General features: G+C 42.8%; 1 protein-coding gene across 1 annotated transcript in view; it reads left to right on the top strand.

Annotated features, from left to right (window-relative positions):
• Positions 1 to 21,820, top strand: part of EGLN3 (egl-9 family hypoxia inducible factor 3) — a 29,649-nt gene extending 7,829 nt beyond the window's left edge. Inside the window, exons 2-5 of the mRNA XM_045450666.1 lie at positions 14,256 to 14,375; positions 16,193 to 16,329; positions 18,574 to 18,647; positions 20,104 to 21,820. Coding sequence (XP_045306622.1) covers positions 14,256 to 14,375; positions 16,193 to 16,329; positions 18,574 to 18,647; positions 20,104 to 20,135 — 363 coding nt within the window. The 3' untranslated portion in view covers positions 20,136 to 21,820. The remainder of the gene's footprint in view (positions 1 to 14,255; positions 14,376 to 16,192; positions 16,330 to 18,573; positions 18,648 to 20,103) is intronic.
• Positions 21,821 to 22,955: the final 1,135 nt, after the last annotated feature.

Genomic DNA, 22,955 nt, shown 5'->3' with positions numbered 1-22,955 from the left:
AAAACAAAATGAAAAACTCAATTCCAGCTGTCAGTGACATCTCTTTTTGGTTCTACGAGGGGGGACGTGAAGTTGTTTTGAAGTATTCAGGGTACTACTCTTCTGAGCATTGTTTGGGAGTAGTAAGGACATGGCTGTTTGAAACAGACTGAGCATCTCTTGGAGCGTGCTCTGTGTTCTCGGGACGCAACACATCGAACATAGATTCTGCCTGGGCCCCTCCCTCGACGTTCCCTCCTATTTCTACCTCATCGTTCTAGTTAAACCTGAGGGACTATTACTCAGAGTTTCATGCCCCACACAGAATTGACAGTGAGTCTTTTGTGTGTCTGTGTGTGTTTGGGATGGCTTCGTTCCGCCTCATACTGTTTTGCAGGTTAATTTGAATGATGGGAGTGGATAAACAAAACCTTTTATTTATTTTATTTTTTTCTAAGATTTTGTTTTTACATCTTTACACCTATTTTGGGGGCTCACACTCAACCCCGAGACCAAGAGTCACATGCTCTGTGGATGGAGCCAGCCAGCCAGGCACCCCGAAATAGAATCTTTTTAAAACACAAAATATTGGCGGTGCTGCCTCTGTGGCGCAGTCGGTTAAGCATCCGACTTCAGCTCAGGTCATGATCTCATGGTCTGTGAGTTCGAGCCCCGCGTCGGGCTCTGTGCTGACAGCTCAGAGCCTGAAGCCTGCTTCAGATTCTGTGTCTCCCTCTCTCTTTGCCCCTCCCCTGCCCACACTTGTGTGTGTGTGTGTGTGTGTGTGTGTGTGTGTGTCTCAAAAATAAATAAACATTAAAAAAATTTTTTTTTAATTTTAAAACAAAATATTCAACACAGGCGGGAACATGCAGTAAGTATTATTGGTCAAAATTTGGCCTATTTTGTACTGTTTTGGCTTTTTGTCTTTGTTTTGTTTTAGGTTCGCTGTGGAACCTCAAGGTTTGTGTTTTTTTTTTTTCTCTTAACAAAATTTTTTTTGCTTTCATAGTAGAAATCCCTGAGGAGGGAATTATTTTCAAGAGACTTATTTTAACCATAGATCACCTGCCTTTGTTTCTCATTCTCCCTGTGATCCATTTTAATGTGATTTTGCCAGAATGTAAGTAGTGTAAAACTCAACACTAATCATGTAGTCTCCATGCATTAAAAAAAAAACAACAACCATGCTCTCACCCCGTTGTCCACTGTACGAGCTGTGAACTTCTTACCCTGTCATTTAAGGCCCTCCATGTGACCTCATCTGACCCCATCTGCTTAATCTCCTGCTGACCCACTACCTTCCGTCCCAGTCCCTGAAATACTAGAAGCTGATGTGCCAGGCCCACTGAGCCTCCCTATTGTCTTGTGCTCTTCAGAATGCGTCTTCGGTGCCTTTTCCCTGAAGTCTTCCCTTCTGCAGCCTAGAACTCTGTGGGTAGCTCAGGCCAAGCCTCCCCACTACGTGCACGCATACATGAATGTATTTATTTACCTACTTACTTGCTTACCCTGCCGTCCATTTACTTATAAATTCCTCAACGGCAGACACTGGTACACTTGATATATATATATATATAGTCTCTTACAGTTCATAGGTGTTTGCCTTAATTTCATCTTCAAAAGGAACTTTGATTTCAAAGGCTGTCAGGGTGTCAAAAAAGCTATGAATATTTTGTTAGGTGAAAAAAAAAGATTTTGCAGTGTGGCCCCTAATTTCATGTCAAAGTGTTTAAATATTTTATTACGTTAAACGTTAATGTGCTGTGAAGGAGCATCTCAAAGAAAGGACTTTGGCTTTATAAGGTTTTTTTTTTTTTTTTTTTCTCAGTTCTGAAATTTTTTTCTTGGCCCCAGGGGGTAAGGTCTCCAGGTCATACCCAGATCCTGGCAGCTCATACCATAGGGGTCTGGCTCAGAGAAGCAAGAACACCCAGGACCGTGAGGTTCGAGCCCTGGCTTCTGATCCTGGCTCTGGCAAGTGGTGTCTCGGGACCTCAGTTTCCACTTCTTCATGAACGAGATGGATTTTTTATTTTTATATTTTAATTTAATTTAATTGGGAGCTACCACTAGACCCTAGGATGGGTACTTTACATTTTATTTCAGTGACCTGAGCCGAAATCAAGAGTCAGACGCTCAACTGCCTGAGCCACCCAGGCGCCCCTAATTTTTTTTCTTAATTGGTCATTTATCTTCTGACTTTGAAACAAGTCTGAAAACCTTGGCTGGTTTTGTGATCTTGGGCCAATCAGTTTTCTGAACCTTACTTTCCTCCTCTAGAACATGGATACAATATTTAACTACCTCCAAGATGATAGGGAGTTAAATGAAAATTGAGACTAAATTTCCATCTGAGAGGGCAAATAGGTGCTCTCAGCGCCTCTTATTTGATTCCCGAAGAGACTCCTACCAGCAGTCACACTCCAGCGCTGACATGACAGTAATCCTCAACAATGCTACAGAGTTACAATTGGAATGTTTCCTGCCAGCTTTAGGAATCACACTGCAAAGCCTGTGCCAGAAACTGCCTGAGGAATTCTCTCACTTCCTGCTCTATGCACCGCCCCCTCCACCAACGACCACCCTCCCCAGATTCACTAGTGACAGTCGCCTCGTTATGCTTTACCTTTTATCATCCAGGGCGAGGTGTTGCACAAAATCTCTTGGTTTTGCCACAGAACAGCCATGGTTCTCGAAGTGTGCTTGTTGGACCGGCGGCATCAGGATTACCTGGAAATCTGCTACATAAATATGAGTTTTGGGGCCTTCCCCCCCCAAACCTAGTGAGTCAGAAACTCACGAGTCTCCCAGGTGCTTCTCACACGTGCTAAAGTTGGAAAAGCGCTGAGTAAAATAAGAGGAGGCCAAATAGGGGTGCTGCTCTATCTTCTTATACTTTCTTAGTAAGAAAATCAAAGTTCAGTCATTTGATCAGATGTGAGCTAATTCATTGCTAGAACTGAAACATACAAGCATGTGTAGTTTATTCGGGAAATTTTTGAGAAAAAGCCACCACATGTTATTAACATGTTCACACATTGTTTTTGTATTATTTGTATCCGTTACCTTAAATTTTCTAGAGCCAGAATTGGAGCGAAATGGGGAACCGATTCCCTCCTGTTCACGGTGAACGGAGGCGGAAGGAAGAGTCTTTGGGAATGAACTGCAGGGTGTTGCTTTCCTTCCTGTGTCCAACAGTCTTGCGAGAAGTGGGAGCTGAAAGCACCAGGAGGAAGGGGGAAGAATACTAGTGATCTGGGATGAGCACAGACTGGAAGCACAGATTGCCTTGATTTCGTGCTCACTCTTCTGTGCTCCCCGTGGACACCACACAGAAGTCTGAGGTGGTCCCTGGCCCTTGTCCCGTGGGAGACCTGGGAAGGCTGCAGTGAGGAGCCCTTTAGGGGTGGGGAAGGGGGCGGGGGAGGGGAACACGGACAACTGAATCCAGCTCGATGGGAATCAAAGGCGCCACCGGGAGGAGGTTGGGGACTAGCAGCTCTTTGCCTCTTCTGATTGCTTGCCTTGGAGGCCTTCGATTTCCCCGTTCAAAGTTCGAGCCTGCGTTTGGTAAGTCACGGGAGTCATCCGAGGCTCACCCTTGCTGCTTTATCGTGGAGTGGAAGCAGGCGCTCTGGAAATAAGAGCACCTGTTTTCAGTTAACAAATGTTTCCTGATATTTTAGAAGCAGTGTTTAGTGGTGGAAAGGTCACGCTTAGTTCTATAATGTTCCATGAGTTACTTTTGGTTTCTGATTCGGTTTCTATGTTTGTAAAATGGGGCTTGTATATATATCAGGAGAACATGGGGAGAATTAAATTAATGACCCCTGTCCCCCGAATTCAGAGCCAGGCACTCCTTTATTTCTAGTCCCCTTGCCGCTCCTAAAATAGTTTATACTTTATTCTCAGAGGAGCCTTTTACCTTCTACTCCTCTAAGTTCCTCCTTCTAGATCTTACCCCTCCTCTAAGCCTCAGGTCTGTGTCCAGTGTATTCTAATTAACATGATTTCAAGAAGTTCTGTATTCAGTGAGTTCCAGTTCACATGGAAGCAGTGGATTTGTCTCCTAAACAGGCTTTGGCCGTGAGGAAGGAAAATTCATCTCATCCCTGGGATTCCTCTGAGTTTACCAGGTGCTGCTCCTTTTGCAAATACATTTTTGTATTTACATTAAAATTTTTATAAAGATATTTTTAATTTTTTTATTTGCATTTTTGAGAAAGAGAGCTCGTGCAAGTGAGGGTGGGGAGAGAGAGAGTGAGTCTCTTAAGTAGGCTCCATGCTCAGCACAGAGCCTGTCTGTCACGGCCCTGGGATCATGACCTGAGCTAAAATCGAGTTGATGTTCAACCAACTGAGCCACCCAGAAACCCCTAACATTTTTTCTTAAAAAAAATTTTTTTTAATGTTTACTTATTTTTGAGAGAGAGCGTGAGCGCGGGGGAAGGGGGCACAGAGTGAGAGGGAGACACAGAACCTGAAGCCGGCTCCAGGGTCTGAGCTGTCAGCACAGAGCCCGACACGGGGCTTGAACTCACAAACCATGAGATCATGACTTGAGCCCAAGTTGGACGTTTAACTGACTGAGCCACCCAGGCTCCCCCTAAAATTTTTGCGTAATTGGTCATTTATCTTCTGACTTTGGAACAAGTCTGAAAACCTTGACTGGTGCTGACCTGAGCTAACAAGGAAAGGTCCTGAGAGGCTGATTTCCTCCCGTAGAACCTGGGCCTGGAAAGAGCAGCCTGGGATGACTTGGGCTAGTTGTTGAGCAGTTGCATCCTAAGTAGATGTAGGCCCTGCCAGGGCTGCTAAGTGTTTAGAATGGGAGTGAATTTGTCCTCCAGTGGGAGTAACTGAAGCAGAGACCATGTGGACCGCTGGTACTTTGAGGCAAGATTCAGAGTCAGTTTCCTCGGCTCTGTGCTTTTTGTTAACCGCTGCCCACCCTCCACCACCTTGGAGCCTTGGTTCCCAGACTCCGTGCCAAGCATGCTGCTTTTTCATAGTTGGTGATTTTTTTCTTTTTTTGCATTTTACAATTTTCTATGATTGTGGAAAGAGTTATAGGCAAGGGTGAGAAGGCCTTCAAATGCCTCGGGTAGAACTGAAGATCTCTGTTCCCTCAAAAATGGATGAACTGGTTAATGTTGGACATTAAGTAAGCTGTGCAGATAGAGCATGACTTGCTGATGATGGCCTCATGCTCTGCGGCCAGACTAACTGGGTTCAAAAAGGAAAGTTACCTAACCTCCTCGTGCCTCAGTTTCCTCATCTGTAAAACGGAGATAATGATGGTTCCTGCCTTATGGGTTATTATGAATATTGAACAAGAGATTATTCGTGGAGCTCATACAACAGTGCCGGGCACGTTGTAAGCACTATACAAATGTTTGCTTGGTAAACAGATGTGTCTACTGAATTTCGTGCGTTCTAATTCTAACTGATTTGCCGTGTGTCATTTCTTTCATTGAGCAGATATATCTTCCTAGGTGCTGAAATGCACACGCAAATATAAGATCTGGTTTCCTAGAAAGTTCTTTGACTTTATTTTTTCAAGCATATTTGCAGTGTTCCTAGTCAATACTCTGAAAATCCAGTGGGAATTGCAGGTGAAGTGTTTTCCCGGTTTTTCTTGGCTTAACAATATTGTTCCAAGGCATTTTTCATGATGTGTTTTGACTGGTAACTTTTTTTTTTTTTTTTTGTATATTATCCATTTATAAAATCTTGTCTTACCAGTTACATTTGAGTTATCATAGATTCCCTGAAATATGTTAGGATTCATTACAGATAAGACTTTAAGGACAGCCGCATTTAATTTTCTGACAATCCTGCAACCACAGATGTTTTCAGAGACTTTAGAGTGCTGCAGGTAAAGTTTTGTTTTTCTGATAAGGCTATTTCTCACATCAAAAGAAGTTAAATATTGTGAGTCCCTACCCCCAGATCGCCTCAGGGATCACTCATGAATTTGTTTTTCTAGACAACAAAGATAACTTGTAGGTTCACCTGATAACTTTCAGGGTTAATGACTTCTACTGAGAACTTGTGAGCAGAGTGACTCAGGACAGACAGCTGCTGCTTACCTTCCCCGTAATCAGGAAACTAAATGGGATGGTATGTGTAAAGCACCACCCCAAAGTGCCACCTGGCTACATAGGTCCTCGGGGAAATGGCAGCTGTTACAATATGGGGAAAGGTATCGGAAAGGATATGGTTAAACGCCCGTCTTAATGTCCTTCACCCTGAGTCTGGCTGACTTTTGCCAATTTCATAAGTGCAAGGAAGCCCTTATTCAAAACATTTCTCTGGTGACTGGAGTAGTGCCGGGGGAGGGCTGTCCTGTGCCGGTTCCCTCCGCAGTCTGCCCTGCGGTGTGCTCGGGTGTGGGCTGGCTGCCACCCTCACGCAGCGCACGTAGCCCTGTCACTCAGCCATCACCCTGCTGGCCCAGAGCCAGGCCTCCGGGGGGGGGGGGGGGGGGGGAAGGGCCGCCTTTCCAAACCCAAACAGCCTGTATTGATATGTCGATGTTCCCCGGCCTGTTTACTGTGCTTAATTGCAGAGCTCTGGCTGAATCCTCTCCAAGGAGAGGAATTAACCACAATTCAGAAAGGAATGACAATAGTTTCTTAAATTCTTGGCCTTGCAGAGTTTCAATAGCTTCTCTGGGGAAGATGATTCACTCAAGTTCATGCACGAAGTGCAGGATTCCCTGTAATAGAATCTTGATCTAGTGCAGTTAGACTTTACAAGGCTGTGAATCCCCTGTGATTTTATATAGACTTGTGTGTGTGTATACGTGTGCATATTTCTGGGGTCGGGGTGGGAGCCTAACTCTTTAATGTAAGAATCTCAAGGGGTTTTGCCATCCGGTAAAACTGTCATCGCTGAGCCAGGAGAACTAAATCGAAGGTTCTAAAGTCTGGGTAGTTGTTGATGGTTTGAATGATCCCCAAACTAGAACCGAATTCCTCGTAGAGCAGAACAAGGACACTGATGGAAAGGTCTGCCTGGGTTTTCAAGTGAAGATGGTAAATTTCAGCCTTTACAGGCATGATGCTCCCACCTGACCTGAAGGGCTGGGTAGATGCACATCACCAGAGCAACCAAGAGTTGGCTATACCTTCTTACTTTTCATTTTCAGAATTACTGAAGCTGTCACATTTCAAAAAAAATTAATGCACGAGGGGCGTGATGATTATTGCTCTAAACTGAAGGGGAGGTTTTGTGTAGCAGTGTTCTGGGTACATAGGTTCAGGTAGAGGCATTTTTAGTGTGGGTTTAGAACAAATGAGGAAGGCAGAAGTGGTTCTCCGTGTACAAGTCGAATAACGGAAAACATTTTAATGAATAACTTGAGGTTTGTTGAAAGGCTTACTTGCCTTACAGATGTATTTGTCTGGACTGTCTGGTGTTTTGCTTCTTCTGATTTGTCTGCTCGGACAACTTTGGGAAGGGGAACATGGTAGCTTGGCCACAGCTCACGTTATTGCCCACCAAAAACATATTTCCTATTTTCCCCTCGTTTTGTTACATCGCTCTTTAACTAGAGGCACTAGGAGGAAGGAGGTAGCTAGGTTTGCTCTTAACCAATGAGACAGATAACAGGCAAGATACCAAGATAACTAGTGACAGTTTGCACAGAGTTTCCTACTTTTTTCTCTAAAGTATCTCCATTATCTACAACTCATTTCTTTAGGTCAATCTGGATGAAGTTGGAATGAATGTATAAAGATTCTAAAGCACTTTTTATGTTTATGAGCTACTCATCATCACCTGGAGAGCTTTTGTTCAGTTTCAGATACAGGATGGGACTGGCCAATAGTGTGAACTTTGCAGAGTGTCATTTGTTGGAAACTCTTGGAGAAAGCTTTGCACGGTTGCCTTTATCTTGTCAAGATGTTTTATGAATAGTGCACAGTGGGAAATTAAGTGACAAGAGTGGGTCCTACAAAGTACCCTTAAAGATTACTTACCCCGGAACCAGGAAGACTGAGAAAGTCTAAAGCAATAATCCCAGTTTGCTTTCTTCCTCCGGATTTAAGTGACTTGCCCTTGAAAAGGATTTTTGTGGTTCTCTCCTCTAGTCCTTGTCAGAGCCAAATGGAAAATGACATTTTGGCTTAATTTATCCTTAGTTTTTCTTTCTTTCCTCCTTTCTTTCTTTCTTTCTTTCTTTCTTTCTTTCTTTCGGAACAAAACTTGCAAAGATCATGCCTCTTCCAGTTTTTCTCTCTAGCCTTCCTTATGGTATACCTAGAGCAGTTTGAAGACTTTTTTTTTAATTTTTGCTTTTCTTTTTAAAGTTTATTTCTGAGAGAGAGAGGGGGTACATGAGTCTGCTTGAGCTGGGGGACAGGCAGAGAGGGAAGGAGAGAGGATCCCAAGCAGGCTCCACACTGTCAGCACAGAGCCTGATGCCAGACTCAGTCTCAGGACCGTGAGATCATGACCTGAACTGAAATCAAGAGTCAGACGCTTAACCGACGGAGCCCCCCAGGTGGCCTTGCTTTAAAGGAGGAGTTCGGTTTAAATAAGGAGTTCAGTTTTAGGGCTAGTGCCTTTGTTGCCGTGGTTAACAATCCCCTCACCACCTCCCAAATTACCAGATGGGTCCCCTTTCTCAGAGGGTGTGTTAGTCAATATAGGACATAAAATGTACAGACACGGGGCTCCTCTGCTCTCTGTCCTCATCACATGTGTATGTTAAAATATGTGCTGAACACAAACCACCCAGGAAAAGTAACCCTGGGAGTAGGTATAGCCTTCAACTCCTCTACCCATAGCTGACTAGAAAAATGGGCAAGTTTATTGCCTCGGTTGTTGTCACCCAACTATAAACTGGGCCCATTTCTAGCCAGAAGGTTTGAGCTATTGTGTTCTCTACTGTGGTGAGCTGCTTGGCAGTTTTTCCAAGGTGAAGAAGGTGCATGGTCTCGTGTATTTCTTCTCAAGTCTTTACACATTGAGTTCTCCATGTTGTACCGTGAGATCATAACCTGAGCCAAGGTCAAAAGTTGGATGCTCAACCAGCTGAGCCACCCAGGTGCCCCGAGTGGCTTGACCTCTTAGGAGACCGCAGACAGTGACCTCATAGTACAGCCTGATGTAGTTTTTTGTGGCCCCGATTTTACAATTGGGATAAAAGCTATTCAGGAGAGTTTATGCGCAAATCTGGTTCAGTTGCTTGCATCCCTCTGAAAATCTGAAGATTTGGAAGAGGGAGCCTTCATTGCAAAGGACAGCAGATTCCCTGGCTGTAGGCAGCATAGCACACGCTCCGGAGTTCTGACACATATATGCCTGATTGGCTTCAATCATTTATGTTACTTGGAAGCGCCAGAAGCTATTTGAGTTAGCCAGTCCTGGATTTGAAGCTACAAAACGCTTAAGTAGAATTGGATCCCTGAAGAAGAGGTAGATACTCAGAAGCCCCAGTTGAGGGGAAGACAACTGTGCACGCCATCAACTTTAAAAATAGCTAAAGGGGAGCCTGGGTGACTCAGTCGTTTAAGCATCTGACTTCTGCTCAGGTCATGATCTCATGGTTTGTGGGTTCGAGCCCTGCATCAGGCTCTATGCTGACAGCTCAGAGCCTGGAACCTGCTTCAGATTCTATGCGCCTCTCTTTGCCCCTCTCCTGCTCATGCTCTGTATCTCTCTCTCTCTCTCTCTCTCTCAAAAATAAATAAACATTAAAAGAATTAAAAAGAGCTAAAGAAGCAGCGTTTAGTGTATGCCAGGCCTTGTGCTAGCATTTTACATGGATTAACTCCTTTAATCCTCATAAGCCAATTTGACAGATGAGAAAACTGAGGCATGAAGAGGTTAAGCACAGGTTATCCTGTACTTAGGTGGTATTTTATTCAAAGTATGCTGTGCTTAAGACCATTCATAATTCAAAACAAATCCTTACAAAGACTGAGTGGTATTTCTGCCTGCTAGTTAGGGGGAGTCTAGCAGTGGACCAAAATACCAATATAAAGGTCACTCAGCCACGTAGCTTTGAATTTATGCTATTCTTGCCAATTTTTTTAAAAAACGGATTCACATCTATTGCAAATTTTACAAATAAAATGAGCTGATTAATATTTTAATTTGTGAAGTTAAAATTACATAAAAGGCCCCTTTATTACTTAAGATCAAGTCAGACTGGCGAATCGGACTTCAAAGTCATGAGCAATGTGAAATATGTTTCCATAAAAATCTAGGCTGTTGGTTGTTATTAGAAAAGTGATGAGTCTTACTGGAGGCTAGATGGGGGCAGACGCACCCCCTTCCCACCTGTGGGTCTAAAATGATCATCATTGCTGAGTGGACAGTGGGTGTTGATGATGGCACTTTTTGAAAATGGTTTATGCGTACAATCAAGCTGTGGCTGATTTCAGTCAAGAGTGTTCTGTGTAGGCATCAGAATGGAAATCTTTGACTTTCACTTTTCAACCTTGCCTTTTGGATTGATGAGATATGGCTTTTTATGAAGCCAGCTCAACGATAACTCCCAAGAGAACCACTGTTCTCTTTTCTGCCCGTGGCATTCGGGGAACAGATTTTGTTACTTGGATTTGGCTATTAAAGTTCTATGTATCTGTGTGCATCTTCAAAGAATGCATACACAGTTCCTGCCTGAACATGGCCACCTAGATGTCTAGAGCCAGCTTGGGTGGGGTTCACCCCTCTGCTCATTTCCTTTTGCTACAGAGCTCTGGAAAGGCCTCCTGGAGTGGTTGAGGGCTGGGGAGGGGGGTGCACAGTGGGGTCAGAGGAAGGAATGGTAAGTGCATAAGGGGACATGTGGGTTTATTTACACATCCAAGAATACAACTCTAGGGCTATATTGTACATGCTATTGTGGACCGCACTAATATGTTATTAAACTTCTATAAATTTCAAATATTAATCCAGTCAGGAAGTGTTGGCAAATAAAAGGTCCACAATAAATGAGTCATCCTCCTGATCAGTGTCCGTGTTATTGCTTGGCATGTTGGTCACACAATAATTCAAGTACTCTGGCCCTGTTCTTCACTGTTCGGAAGCATTCTCCTCCTTTATACATTATAAATCCCTTCCCAGGCTTGATGAGGTTTAGATAGCAATGCAGTTGAACCGGTCAGTTTCCGGGGTTTGTTTCTGCCCCGTGCACAAATTGGCACAGAAATGCACGACTAGTTGTTGAAGTGAGCCTTGCTTCTCAGCATATCCTTAGCCTCCTGGTTCTAGACTGTATCAGAGACCAGCAAATAGTTGGGAATGTGCCCAAGCCAAGACCTATCTCCAATGGCTCTTGTCCAGAAAACACTGATAAAATTGGCCTATGTAGTTTCGACAGGCCCACTGAGGCCCACAATAATTTCCTTCCATTGTTTCAAACTTGATGCTGTGGCTTCAGAAACCAGGAGAGAGGGTGAAGATTCACCCTGGCCAGAAAAATGTCCTCCATTCCCCTTCCTTAAGCAATCAGATACTTTTCTGGCACTGAGGGGTTTTGTGCCTAATGGAGTTTAGGGATTATGCCTGGTGTCCCAAGTCCCTGGGATGTGCTAGCTCTTTTTTGGTGTATATGTTTTATAGATGCAGCAATTCGTAAAGGATGTACTTCTGTGCGTTTGTGTCTGTTTTTTTTCCAGTATTTAATACAAACTGAATTCTGAGGCAGATGAGTGCTTCATTATGCCCTGAAGAACCCTGTGGCTCCTTCTGGGGTTGCTGCTTAGATAGAGTCTTAGACCTTCAGAGGCCCTCCAACCCAAGCCCCTCTTTATAGAAAAGACACTGAGCCTGGGATCACACAATTAGTTGCTGAGTGAACCAGATGGCAGGCATCCAGACCACTGACCTTTTCCTTAGAGTAGAGCTGTTTAAGAATATAAGATTATATAGCATTGATGGAGCGCTTCCTCCTTTCAAGACTTCACAGTGGGGAGAGGCTGAGATGGTGGGGAATCTGGCCTATAATTGTTTGTGGCTTAAGTGACTTTCATTATTGGCTCAGTGGTGGCTCTTATAATCCTAATAGCTGCTTCCAGGGATGAGTAATTCCCTAGTCATTATAGGGGACTTCATTTATCTCTTCTTCCCAGCCAGGCCCATCATTTCTGCCTGCTGCCAGTTAGCTTTCTCCAAGCCATCCTTTGCCTGATGGTACCACATTTGTTAAATCTTGATTGCAGGAGCCTCAGAATTCCACTTTCTGAACGAGGTTAGGGCTAACAGCCTAACTTCAGCTCCAAGATGACATTGCGTTGACATTTTAGATGTTCAGAGGCAGGATGTGGGGATTGATAGCTGCACGAGGGGGACGGTGATTTAAGCGTTAAGATCATTCTAAAGCCGAGTTACTCTTCAGCCTTATCGTTGTTCTAGTATGTAGTGTGCGTGAAGCCTTTGAAGCTACACACTTCGTTCATGTTTTTGTGCTACAGCTGGGAGTGACTTGGCCCCACAGCACTGAAGCTGATCCTTCGAGCCACTAGTGCATTAGTTTGGGCCTCTCTACGTGACTGATCATTTTACCAGTGAAACAACCCTGCCCTTTATGAGGAAAAATACCAACTGGATCACTACATGTATGTTTGGAGATAGGTTTTTAAAATGACAAAAATCTCAGGATGCCTGGGTGGCTGTCAGTTAAGCATCCAACTCTTGATTTAGGCTCAGGTCATGATTTCACGGTTTGTGGGATCGAGTCCTGCATCAGGCTCTGTGCTGTGAGCATGGAGTCTGCTTGGATTCTCTCTCTCTCTCTCTCTCTCTCTCTCTGTCTCTGAAAATAAACTTTAAAAAAATAAAATGACAGAAATCTCTATTGATCTAGGTAGAATGTAAACTTACTCTTCAGAGGAGAGAGCCACTTGCTAATTCACTTACCAAATTTTATTATTTTTAAATTTTTAAATTTTTAAAATATTTATTCACTTTTGAGAGAGAGAGAGAGAGAGAGAGAGAGAGAGAGAATATGAGTGGGGGAGGGGCAGAGAAAGAGAGGGAGACACAGAATCTGAAGCAGGCTCCAGGCTCTGAGCTCTGAGCACAGAGCCTGATGTAGGGCTCAAACCCACAAACTGTGAGATCATGACCTGAGCTGAAGTAGGATGCTTAACTGGCTGAGCCACCCATGCACTGTGCGCACGCACACACACACACACACACACACACACCCCTTATCAAATTGTAAACAGACACCTTCCATGTGTCAGGCACTGTTCTGGGCACTAAGATGCATTGGCCAACAAAACAGGAAAAATATCCCTTCCTTCATTTTATGTTGTCAGTTCCCATATCTTCCCTGCATATATCTCATCCCTATGAAAATGTTTTACTTATTTATCTGTTTCCATCCCTATGAAAGTATTTTAGAAATAAGTCAGTGTCCTGTGGAAAGAACTAGCTTTTGCACTTTGCCCATTTTTTTCTACTCCTTGCTATAATTTTCCCATGGGACAATTGGAGGTTTGGTACCCTAGTAATAGTAATTCTTTAATAGTAATTTTCAGTAGGATTTGTCTGTATGGCTTTCTACTTTATCCCTCCACCTGGCTGATACAGGTAGTGCTTGGACAAAGGAAGAAAACTTCAGGATATCATCTGATGTGATAATTATCAGTAGGAGAGAAGACCATAGGAGAGTATTGAGAAACACACTAAGATGTGTCTGTGGCTTTTTTGTGAATTGCGCCTGATCACACTGCCTGTCCTAACATATTGGGGCATAGCTTCCTTCTGATTGACCCTTCCTTTCCTGTTCTTTCTGTCCTAAGCATTTTATTGAGCAAGCCTGATCTTTTCACCCTTTGTGGTTGGTTCCTGTCTCTTTGTCAATGCAACCATCACCATTGTTCTAAGACAGCAGGTGATTTGGTGATTCAGGAGCACTTATTACACCAGGCATAATCCCTAAACTCCATTACCTAGCGATTCTGATTTTGTGGGTCTAGGGTGGGAGCCCAGAACCTGCTTTTGCCAAAAAAAGATTGGAGAAAAGCAGGGCATCCTGATGATGTAGCTGTATTACGGTCTGAAACGTTCTAGAACTGTGGGAATATGGCTGAACCACTTTCCACTTGGGCTGAGCCTAAGGTATGACTTGGCTGTTAATCTTATATGATGAAGAGTCTAAATGTACGTACTGTGCATGCAGTTAAGGAGCCAGCAACCGCCTGTAAATGTCACATAGCACCCAAGGAGACTTCTGTTACTCAGCTGTTCCCCAATAGGAGTGGATTGTCTCAGCTTTGTTAACCAGCTTTCTTGGGATTTCTCCATAGGCAATGGTGGCTTGCTACCCAGGAAATGGAACGGGTTATGTTCGACACGTAGACAACCCCAACGGTGACGGTCGCTGCATCACCTGTATCTACTATCTGAACAAGAATTGGGACGCCAAGGTACTTTGGACTAAAGGGAGTAGAGTATGGGGTTAGAAACTATAGGAAGCTAATTCAGATGACTTAGAGAAGGGTTTGGAATTCATAATTCCCATGAATGAATCTTTTCTACATCACCATTTCCCTTTTTTCTCCTACTGTGGTATTCGTACTTAAGTTGACGAGATGAAAATAACAGATATCAAATTAATTTGATGGGAAGGGGTGTAGGGGAGGTCATTACTAGGTTATGGGAAGGGTGGTTGATAAAGAGAAGGTAATTTAGTATTTTAAGAATGGGGATCAGTTCTTTTTTTTCATCTACTCCAGAGCTGATAGGATTTTCAGTGCAGACAGTAAGATATATACTTTTCCCTTCCAGCAGCAACATTGAGAGAATTCCACAAAAATAGAACTAACTGTAGGATATAAAACCCTCCCCAAGCGAGGTTTCCCACACAGTCCTCTTGGGGTGATATGTTTCGTTGGTGGCCGCTTGCCATGGCTGTCCTTGGTTTGTGAATGCCAAAGGCTTTCTGGCTTTTTTTTTTTTGAACATATAGATAGAGATATGAAATCTGGTTCCACGCTTACAAACATTTGTCTGGAATTTGTATGCTTTCTGAAAGCTAAGGATGATTTAGGAGTCTGAGAGGTCAGAGAACTTTTCAAGCTCATTTGGCTTTTGAACCTTCTGCATCTCCGTTTCCTGTTCGTTAGGGCAGATATTGGTTGTCCTAAAGCAAAGATATTTTATCTGGCTTCAGGAAAACAAAACCTGGGAAACCAGTGAATCAGAAGAGACAAGGCTCATCTCTTCTCCCTATTTGGTAACATGACTGGAATATGTCCCTTAGTTGTCTTTTAAAATCGTGAAAGGTAGTGTTACAGGCAAGAGAGTAATCATGTCAGTGATAATAAATCACAAAGTATGAAATCATTCAACAAATATTTGAGTGCCTGTTAACGCCAGGCATTGTGCTGTGCGGAGACATTGATGTGTGAGACCTGAATTCTACTTTGATATGGTTATCCTAACAGGAGATTTGGGTGTACGTATTTTTAAAAAGTAGTCCGAGGAAGAGAGCGATACATTTAATACAAGGTGCAGATGAGGCGGTCTGCGTTCAGAAAAAAGAGCATGGAAGTTCCAACTGATGAGATCACCTAGGAGTTGGAGGATTTCAAAAGAAAACTATAAATTCTTTTTTTTTTTTTAACTTTTTTAATGTTTATTTATTTTTGACAGAGAGAGACAGAGCGTGAGTGGGGGAGGGGCAGAGAGAGAGAGGGAGACACAGAATCCGAAGCAGGCTCCAGGCTCCGAGCTGTCAACACAGCCCGATGAGGGGCTCGAACTCACAGACCGTGAGATCATGACCTGAGCCGAAGCCGGACGCTCAACCGACTGAGCCACCCAGGCGCCCTGAAAACTATAAATTCTAACTGAATGAGATGTTCTGTGTGATGACTCTCCTAGGAAGTTCGTAATATTAAGTTGAGCCGTATGAAATTGCTGGTGGGTTTTTGTAGGTCAAAACCTGTCAAATGTTGGCAATTTTGTGTGATTGGACCTAACCGCACTCCCACTTTGTATCCGTGGATTTTGTGATGGGGGTAGGAAGGCTTCATTGGGTATGAGGTGGTGCAAGAGGTATGACCAGATAAGTCTGAAGTAAAATTTCGTACATGGTGTAAGGCTGAAGAGAGTCTGGGGAGTAATATACACCGGGAGTGGAGGTTGGAAGATGGCATCGTTTCTAGATGAGGCTGAAATACCATTGTTAGTTCATTATGTGTGAGTCTAGGAAATAACCCATCTCCTTTGTGGCCTTCAGCTCCACGGTGGGGTCCTGCGGATATTTCCAGAAGGGAAATCGTTCATAGCGGATGTGGAGCCCATTTTTGACAGACTCTTGTTCTTCTGGTCAGACCGCAGGAACCCACATGAAGTCCAGCCTTCCTATGCGACCAGGTAATAGCCAAGGCCATGATTCCTCCTTAGAAGCTTTTGGTACAACTCGGATCCCACAGAATTCCCTAAACTTGTGTCCTGTGCATTTGAGGGACCAAGCACACCCCAAAGCTGACAGCATACCTCTTTGGAGGCAATAACAGTTAAAGGAGAAACTAGATTCCTTAGGTTCTTTACAAAACCTAATGTCAATTTGAACTGTTAACAAATTGTTTTCCATTAGGTGAGCATTGTGGATTCCAGATTTCCCACAGTGCTTTTCTCTTCTTTCTTTGCCACTTCTACCTTAAACAAATTTAACGTTGAACTGTCCCTGGAGAATGCTGGCTATCCCATATCAGAAATTCTCATGGTTAACTCGGGGTGAATTTACACGTTGCCAATCGCAAACAGAGAAGGAACCTTGAAGAAGAAAGAGGAATTTGTTCCTACTTCTTTTCCTTTTTACCCTTTCCTTTGCTGAAAATTGGTGTGGGCCCACTATACCCATCCTGTCCCAATAATTGGATTTTTAAAAGCCCCATCTTGGGGGGCGCCTGGGTGGCGCAGTCGGTTAAGCGTCCGACTTCAGCCAGGTCACGATCTCGCGGTCCATGAGTTCGAGCCCCGCGTCGGGCTCTGGGCGATGGCTCAGAGCCTGGAGCCTGTTTCCAATTCTGTGTCTCCCTCTCTCTCTGCCCCTCCCCCGTTCATGCTCTCTCTCTGTCCCAAAAATAAATAAACGTTGAAAAAAAAAAAAAAATTAAAAAAAAAAAAAAAAAAAAAAAAAGCCCCATCTTTAGATCAAGCATGAGATTTTCAGAGTAACTGAATAACTGAACTTGTATCATTTAGGGAGCGCCTGGGTGGCTCAGTCGGTTAAGCGTCTGACTTAGGCTCAGGTCTCACGGTTTGCAGGTTCGCACCCCACCTTGGGCTCTCTGCTGTCAGCACAGAGCCTGCTTCAGATCCTCTGTTCTCCTCTGTCTCTGCCCCTCCCCGGCTTGTGCTCTCTTTTCTCTTTCAAAACAAACATGGAAAAAAAAAATTCAAAAATAAATAAATAAGTAAATAAACTTGTATTGTTTAGTATTAATCTAGAAACTCTTGACATAACCCTAACTTCGGATTCTGCCTCTTATTACCTTTGTCTTGTGGCCAGAGCTGTTAACCAGGTGCAGCTGGAGTGCTGTGGGGGTGCAGTTTGCAGGGGGAGTCGCAGTTGGGGGCAGGGTAAGAGAGAACTTGGGTAGGGTAATGACTGAACCCTAACAAGCCTAATTAAATTAGAATCACATGTGTAAAGTATTTAAGATTTATAGCTGTTCCCCTCCAGAAATCACCGATCTGAGCCTCACACAGAGTTGCATATTAAATGTCAAATTGGAATGTGCCCTAGGTGAGCAGGTAACTAATTCTACCACCAGAGCCTGCTTGTGGCTTATTTAATGGGGTATGATAATTGGACCCTGTCATTTCTGCCAGAATTCCCTCGTCATTCCCCAATCCCTAGATGACCAAAGTCACAGGAGAAACATTAGACGTTGATGGGAAGCACCTGAAAAAATTTCGAATGCTATTCTAGAAATTCCAGTAGCTAATAGTAATTATAAAGTGAAACTTTTTGAAAACTCGCGAATGAAATGACTCCTATTACAGTCTAACCCATAGATGGGATTAGATGGGATAAAGCAAATTAATGAGAACACAGTAGAAAGCTTGAGGGCATCATTATTCCCTTGTATCTTTGCCTTAGTATCCAAAACTAGAGAAAGCCAGCCAAGAGCTTTAAGTGTTCTGTCATTTAAATAAATTGCTCTTCAAAGGTTTACTCAACTGTCACCTCCTCTTTGCGCTGTCTCCAACATCTTGGGTCTCCCAGTCTTTAGCAGAATGACACCCTTCTAGTCCTTTTCTGTGTAGATCATCTTGACCCGATACATTATTTGTGAAGTGGCCTGCCTCCCCTGTGAAAGCCTGCGCTCCTTGAGAAAGGGGCAGATGTATTCTCATGATCATTTGAATTCCCATTGCTCAGGATAATGCCTGGTGCATACTTGGAATTCCTCACGTGCTTTATTACATTTAAATAGAATTGAAACCAGAGAAGTTTATTTTAAATTAAAATTGGGATGGACTTCTAATAATAGGGACAACTTTAAATGCTGGCTTTATAAAGGACTCTGATGTGAGATTCATAGCATTTTAATTTTTTGGTAGTGTTTTTAAGCTTCTTTTCTTATTATATCTGCTTATCTTTCACAGATACGCTATGACTGTATGGTACTTTGATGCTGAAGAAAGGGCAGAAGCCAAAAAGAAATTCAGGAATTTAACCAGTACGTGTGCGAAAATTTTCTGTGACTTTTCATCAAGTCAGTCTTTGACTTTTATTTACGATTTTTTGTATATATTCTAATATACAGTTGACCCTTGAACAACGGGGCGGGGATGGGGGTGGGGGCGGGTGTTAGGGGTGCCGACCCCCCTGCAGTTGAAAATCTGCATATAACTTTTGACTCTCCAGAACTTAGCTACTAATTGCCTACTGTTGACAGGAAGCATTAAACATGAAGTCAACACATATTTTGTATGCTCTATGTATTTATGTGCTGTATTCTTACAACAAAGGAAAAGCTAGGGGAAAGAAAATGCCAATAAGAAAAATCCAAGGGGGGCGCCCGGTGGCTCAGTCGGTTGAGCCTCTGACTTCAGTTCAGGTCATGAGCTCGCCCTTCGTGAGTTTGAGCCCCGTGTCGGGCTCTGTGCTGACAGCTCCGAGCCTAGAGGCTGCTCCTGATTCTGTGTCTCCCTCTCTCTCTGCCCCTCCCCTGCTTGTGCTCTGTCTCTCTCTCTCTCTCAAAAATAAATTAAAAAATTAAATTAAAAAAAAAAAAGAAAAGAAAAGAAAAATCCTAAGGAAGAGAAAATGCATTTACAGTACGGTGCTGTATTTGTTGAAACAAATCTGTGTATGGGTTCAACAAACCTTGAACCCATATTGTTCAAGGGTCAGCTGTACTCTGTTCTGTCTCAGCCTTGGCTTAGCTTCAGATGTAATGACATCTTGATGGGCTTAATCCTGAACCCCTGGCCTGGGCTCTGCTGGAAAAAATCAGAAAAAACGCAAAGGGCATTCATCCCCCGTGAATGTCCACTGATTGTGTGACAGGTTATAATACATGGGAAATAGTTAACTTTTTTCGTTAATGTTCACCCATCAAACATAACATTCAATTTGGCCCCTGATTTTGGCACATTTCATAGGGGATCCCGTGGAGGCCAGTTAGAATGGTTGATTTATTCTATTGGTGTGGGACTGTGACTCTGTCTACAGACACTGGGCTCGTGTAATACAAACCGAATATGCCTTAGCACCATTCCTGTCCTGCCTCCAGTTGTAGGCCAGCATTTCGCAAAATCTGTCGTATATCCTGCTAGTCTGGCCAAGTTGGTTTTCGAAAGGTAAATTTCTGGCCCCTTAAATGTATTACATACTATATTCCTCTCTTGAAGAGTCACAGTGGTCATTGGCATATTAATCAAGACAAGCTAATCTAAGATTAAAATAAAGATATATGTAACATTGCCTAACCCATGACCCATTTGGACTGTAGTTCTATCAAAAACCAAAGAAAACACATTTTGCTAAGTGCTGTCATGGGGCACCGTGTTCAACTTTGTATTATAAGATGGGAAGTTTTCACTGGAAGCTATTTTGATGACACTTGGGACATTAAACTCATCAGATTTGGCTCCTTCCCCTCTTTATTTTCTTTCCTGTCCCCAACGCAGGGAAAACTGAATCTGCCCTCTCGGAAGACTGACTGTGCTCTGAAATCCACTGGCCTCATTCGTTTTAGTAATGGTTCCCGAATTCTCTTTAAGAGTTGAGATCCAAAGAAGGCCTCTTCGGTGACTCAGTGACAAGAAATCCCCCTCCTGCTTGCATCATTCACATCCCTGTCTGACGTATGGTACTTTGTGTTTTCTTGCCGAGATGGCATCCACCTTCAGACACTCTCCTTGCAAGATGAACTCATTTGCTAACGCCAGAAATGCCTGCAGATGACCTAGCTGGCCAGCGGTTTAACTGATAGATTTGGTAATACTAGCTATCAAAACAAGATCATGGGAGCATGGGCAAGGGAGTGAGTCTTACTTGCACTTTATGTACACTTCCTGATTTGAAAGGAGGAGGTTTGCCAAGAAAAAGCAACGGTGACAGATGCCACAGAGAGGCATCATTGAAGCCTTAACAGCAGGAAGCAGAAATTTGTGTCATCGGAACAATTTCCAGATGTTCTTAATCCAGGGCTTTTGGGGTTTCTGGAGAATTATCACAATCTAATGACATTATTACCTCTAGAAAGGGCTGCTGTCATAGTCATCAATTTGTAAGTATCCTGTGGGTGGACATTCTTTTTTTCCTGGTCCTGCAACCTGGACTTTTCTGCCTCTGCCCCATTTTTCTGACATTAGGACTTTCTGATCAAAGATGATACACCATTTATTTTTTATTTTCACTTCTTACTTGGAGGACCTAATTCCCCAGAGGCAAAAACCAGGCATAAATTGTTCGGGTTACTTTGTTGAAGTGGATTTTGAATTTAAATCAAAGGGGAAAAGAACCTACCTGGAAGGTAGTTTGGAGACCACAACCTCTAAAAACGGTATCGAAAGACGTGCGTCTGCCGATACACAATAATCCTCAAGTATGCATCGTGAACAATTTGAGAATGGCAATGGTGTTAGAAATGTAGGCCTTCCGATGTTTCAGTTTTCCCTTTTTAATGAGCTCACCCTTCTTCTTTAACAGAATGAGAAAATAACAAAACACGGGGCATTGTATTTTAAAATTGAAACGGAAATAAAACAAAAAAATCCTGAAAAGCTATTTGAGTTTGTCCACATTTTCTGTTCCTAGTAGCCTTTCTTCAACAGAATTGACTCTTCAGATCCACTGTGGTTGGCAATATGTCCAGAATCATGGAATTTGCTAGAAATGTGGAAGATTCCACTACAGTAGAGCCACAGATTCCACCGTCTCAAGAACCCTGTATTGTGCACCTATTTTGCGAAAGTTACTCTTCCTGGTTTTCAGTTCCATTTTCATATTTTAAAATCCCTTTCGTTTCTTGCTTGCAAATCTCATGAACATTAAAGAGCCAGAAATATCTTCTTTTGTCATTTGCAGATATATACACTTTCCAAGAAAGAAGCTTATTTTTTTTTTTCCGTTTCTGGTTTTGGAAAATTTCCAGATAAGGCTTGTCTTCATTCTCACAACTGCTCTATTTTTTTTTTCATAGTACTTATCATCTTCTAACTTACTATGTAATTTACTTATTTATTATGTGTACTGTCTTATATCTTTTCTCTAGAGTGTAAGCACAATGAAGACAGGGATTTTTGTATGTTTTTAATCAATGGAATGTATTCCCAGAACCTAAAATAGTGCCTGGCACATTAAGGGCTCAGTAAATACTTGTTGAATAAACTTGGTCTCCTACTTTAGTGTCTTAATGGTTTGATTCATTTCCTCCACCTTTGGCAGAAAGGGCTCGCTAGAGTTTTTTTGTGCATATCTTTCTCTCGTTGACCTGCAAATCGAGGCTAAGAGTTTTAGAAAGCTTTGGTCATAGTGTCATTCTATATTTGTTTACCTGTTGGAATAGGTCGTTGAACACTCTGAATCTGAAAATTGAACAAAGAAGAATTCTGCCCTTTAATAGCCTGGGACTATGGGAGTAACATAAGAATAACTTCAGGGGCGCCTAGGTGGCTCAGTCGGTTAAGCGTCCGAGTTCGACTCAGGTCACGATCTCGCGGTCCGTGAGTTCGAGCCCCGCGTTGGGCTCTGGGCTGATGGCTCAGAGCCTGGAGCCTGCTTCGAATTCTGTGTCTCCCTCTCTCTCTGCCCCTCCCCCATTCTTGCTCTGTCTCTGTCTCAAAAATAAATAAACGTTAAAAAAAAATTAAAAAAAAAAGAATAACTTCAGATAGGACAGGGTGCATCCTTCAACACTTTTGGTGAAATACATCAGTAGGAGAAAAGAAAGAACATCATCTACTAGGAATTTTATATTCTATAAAATTGTAACTTTTTTCCATGGTTGCTAATGTCATGAGGATGCTAGTGACAAGATTCTGAAGGAATATCCTGTCATTCCAATAGTATGTCTTGTATCTTTCATTTTAGTCAATATTTTGACTTGCCAGAAGATCTGACCTCTTAGGCCTTGCTTATTTCCTTCAGACAAAGGTCCTATAAACTAATAAACTATAAATGAAATCAATTTTTAATGCACTGATTTTTTCATGGTTGAATTTGAGCCCTGGAAGATTTAACCTGGAAAATAAAACTTTAATAGGGTCTGCTTTTTGCTCCTGTCTTTGACAGCCCACTTAGGGGAAGACTTAACCCTGCTGAAGAAACATTATTTGGCAAATAATTTGATCAATTTCCTTTATATTCCTGGCAATGAAATGTTAAGAGCCTACCTCAGTGTTACGTCACCTATATAGTACAGAGCCCTTGGCAGGAGATTAAATTTTGAACCAAAGATACGACTTCATGGAAATAAAAAGTCTTACCTAAGTGCATTAAATAGATCTTTAGTAGAGTAGTTAATACCAATTAAATG

The sequence above is a fragment of the Leopardus geoffroyi genome, chromosome B3 (genome assembly GCF_018350155.1).
Source record: "Leopardus geoffroyi isolate Oge1 chromosome B3, O.geoffroyi_Oge1_pat1.0, whole genome shotgun sequence".
In the NCBI taxonomy this organism is placed as follows: domain Eukaryota; kingdom Metazoa; phylum Chordata; class Mammalia; order Carnivora; family Felidae; genus Leopardus; species Leopardus geoffroyi.
The sequence above is the reverse complement of the archived record's forward strand: the minus strand, read 5'-3'. Positions and strand labels throughout refer to the sequence as shown.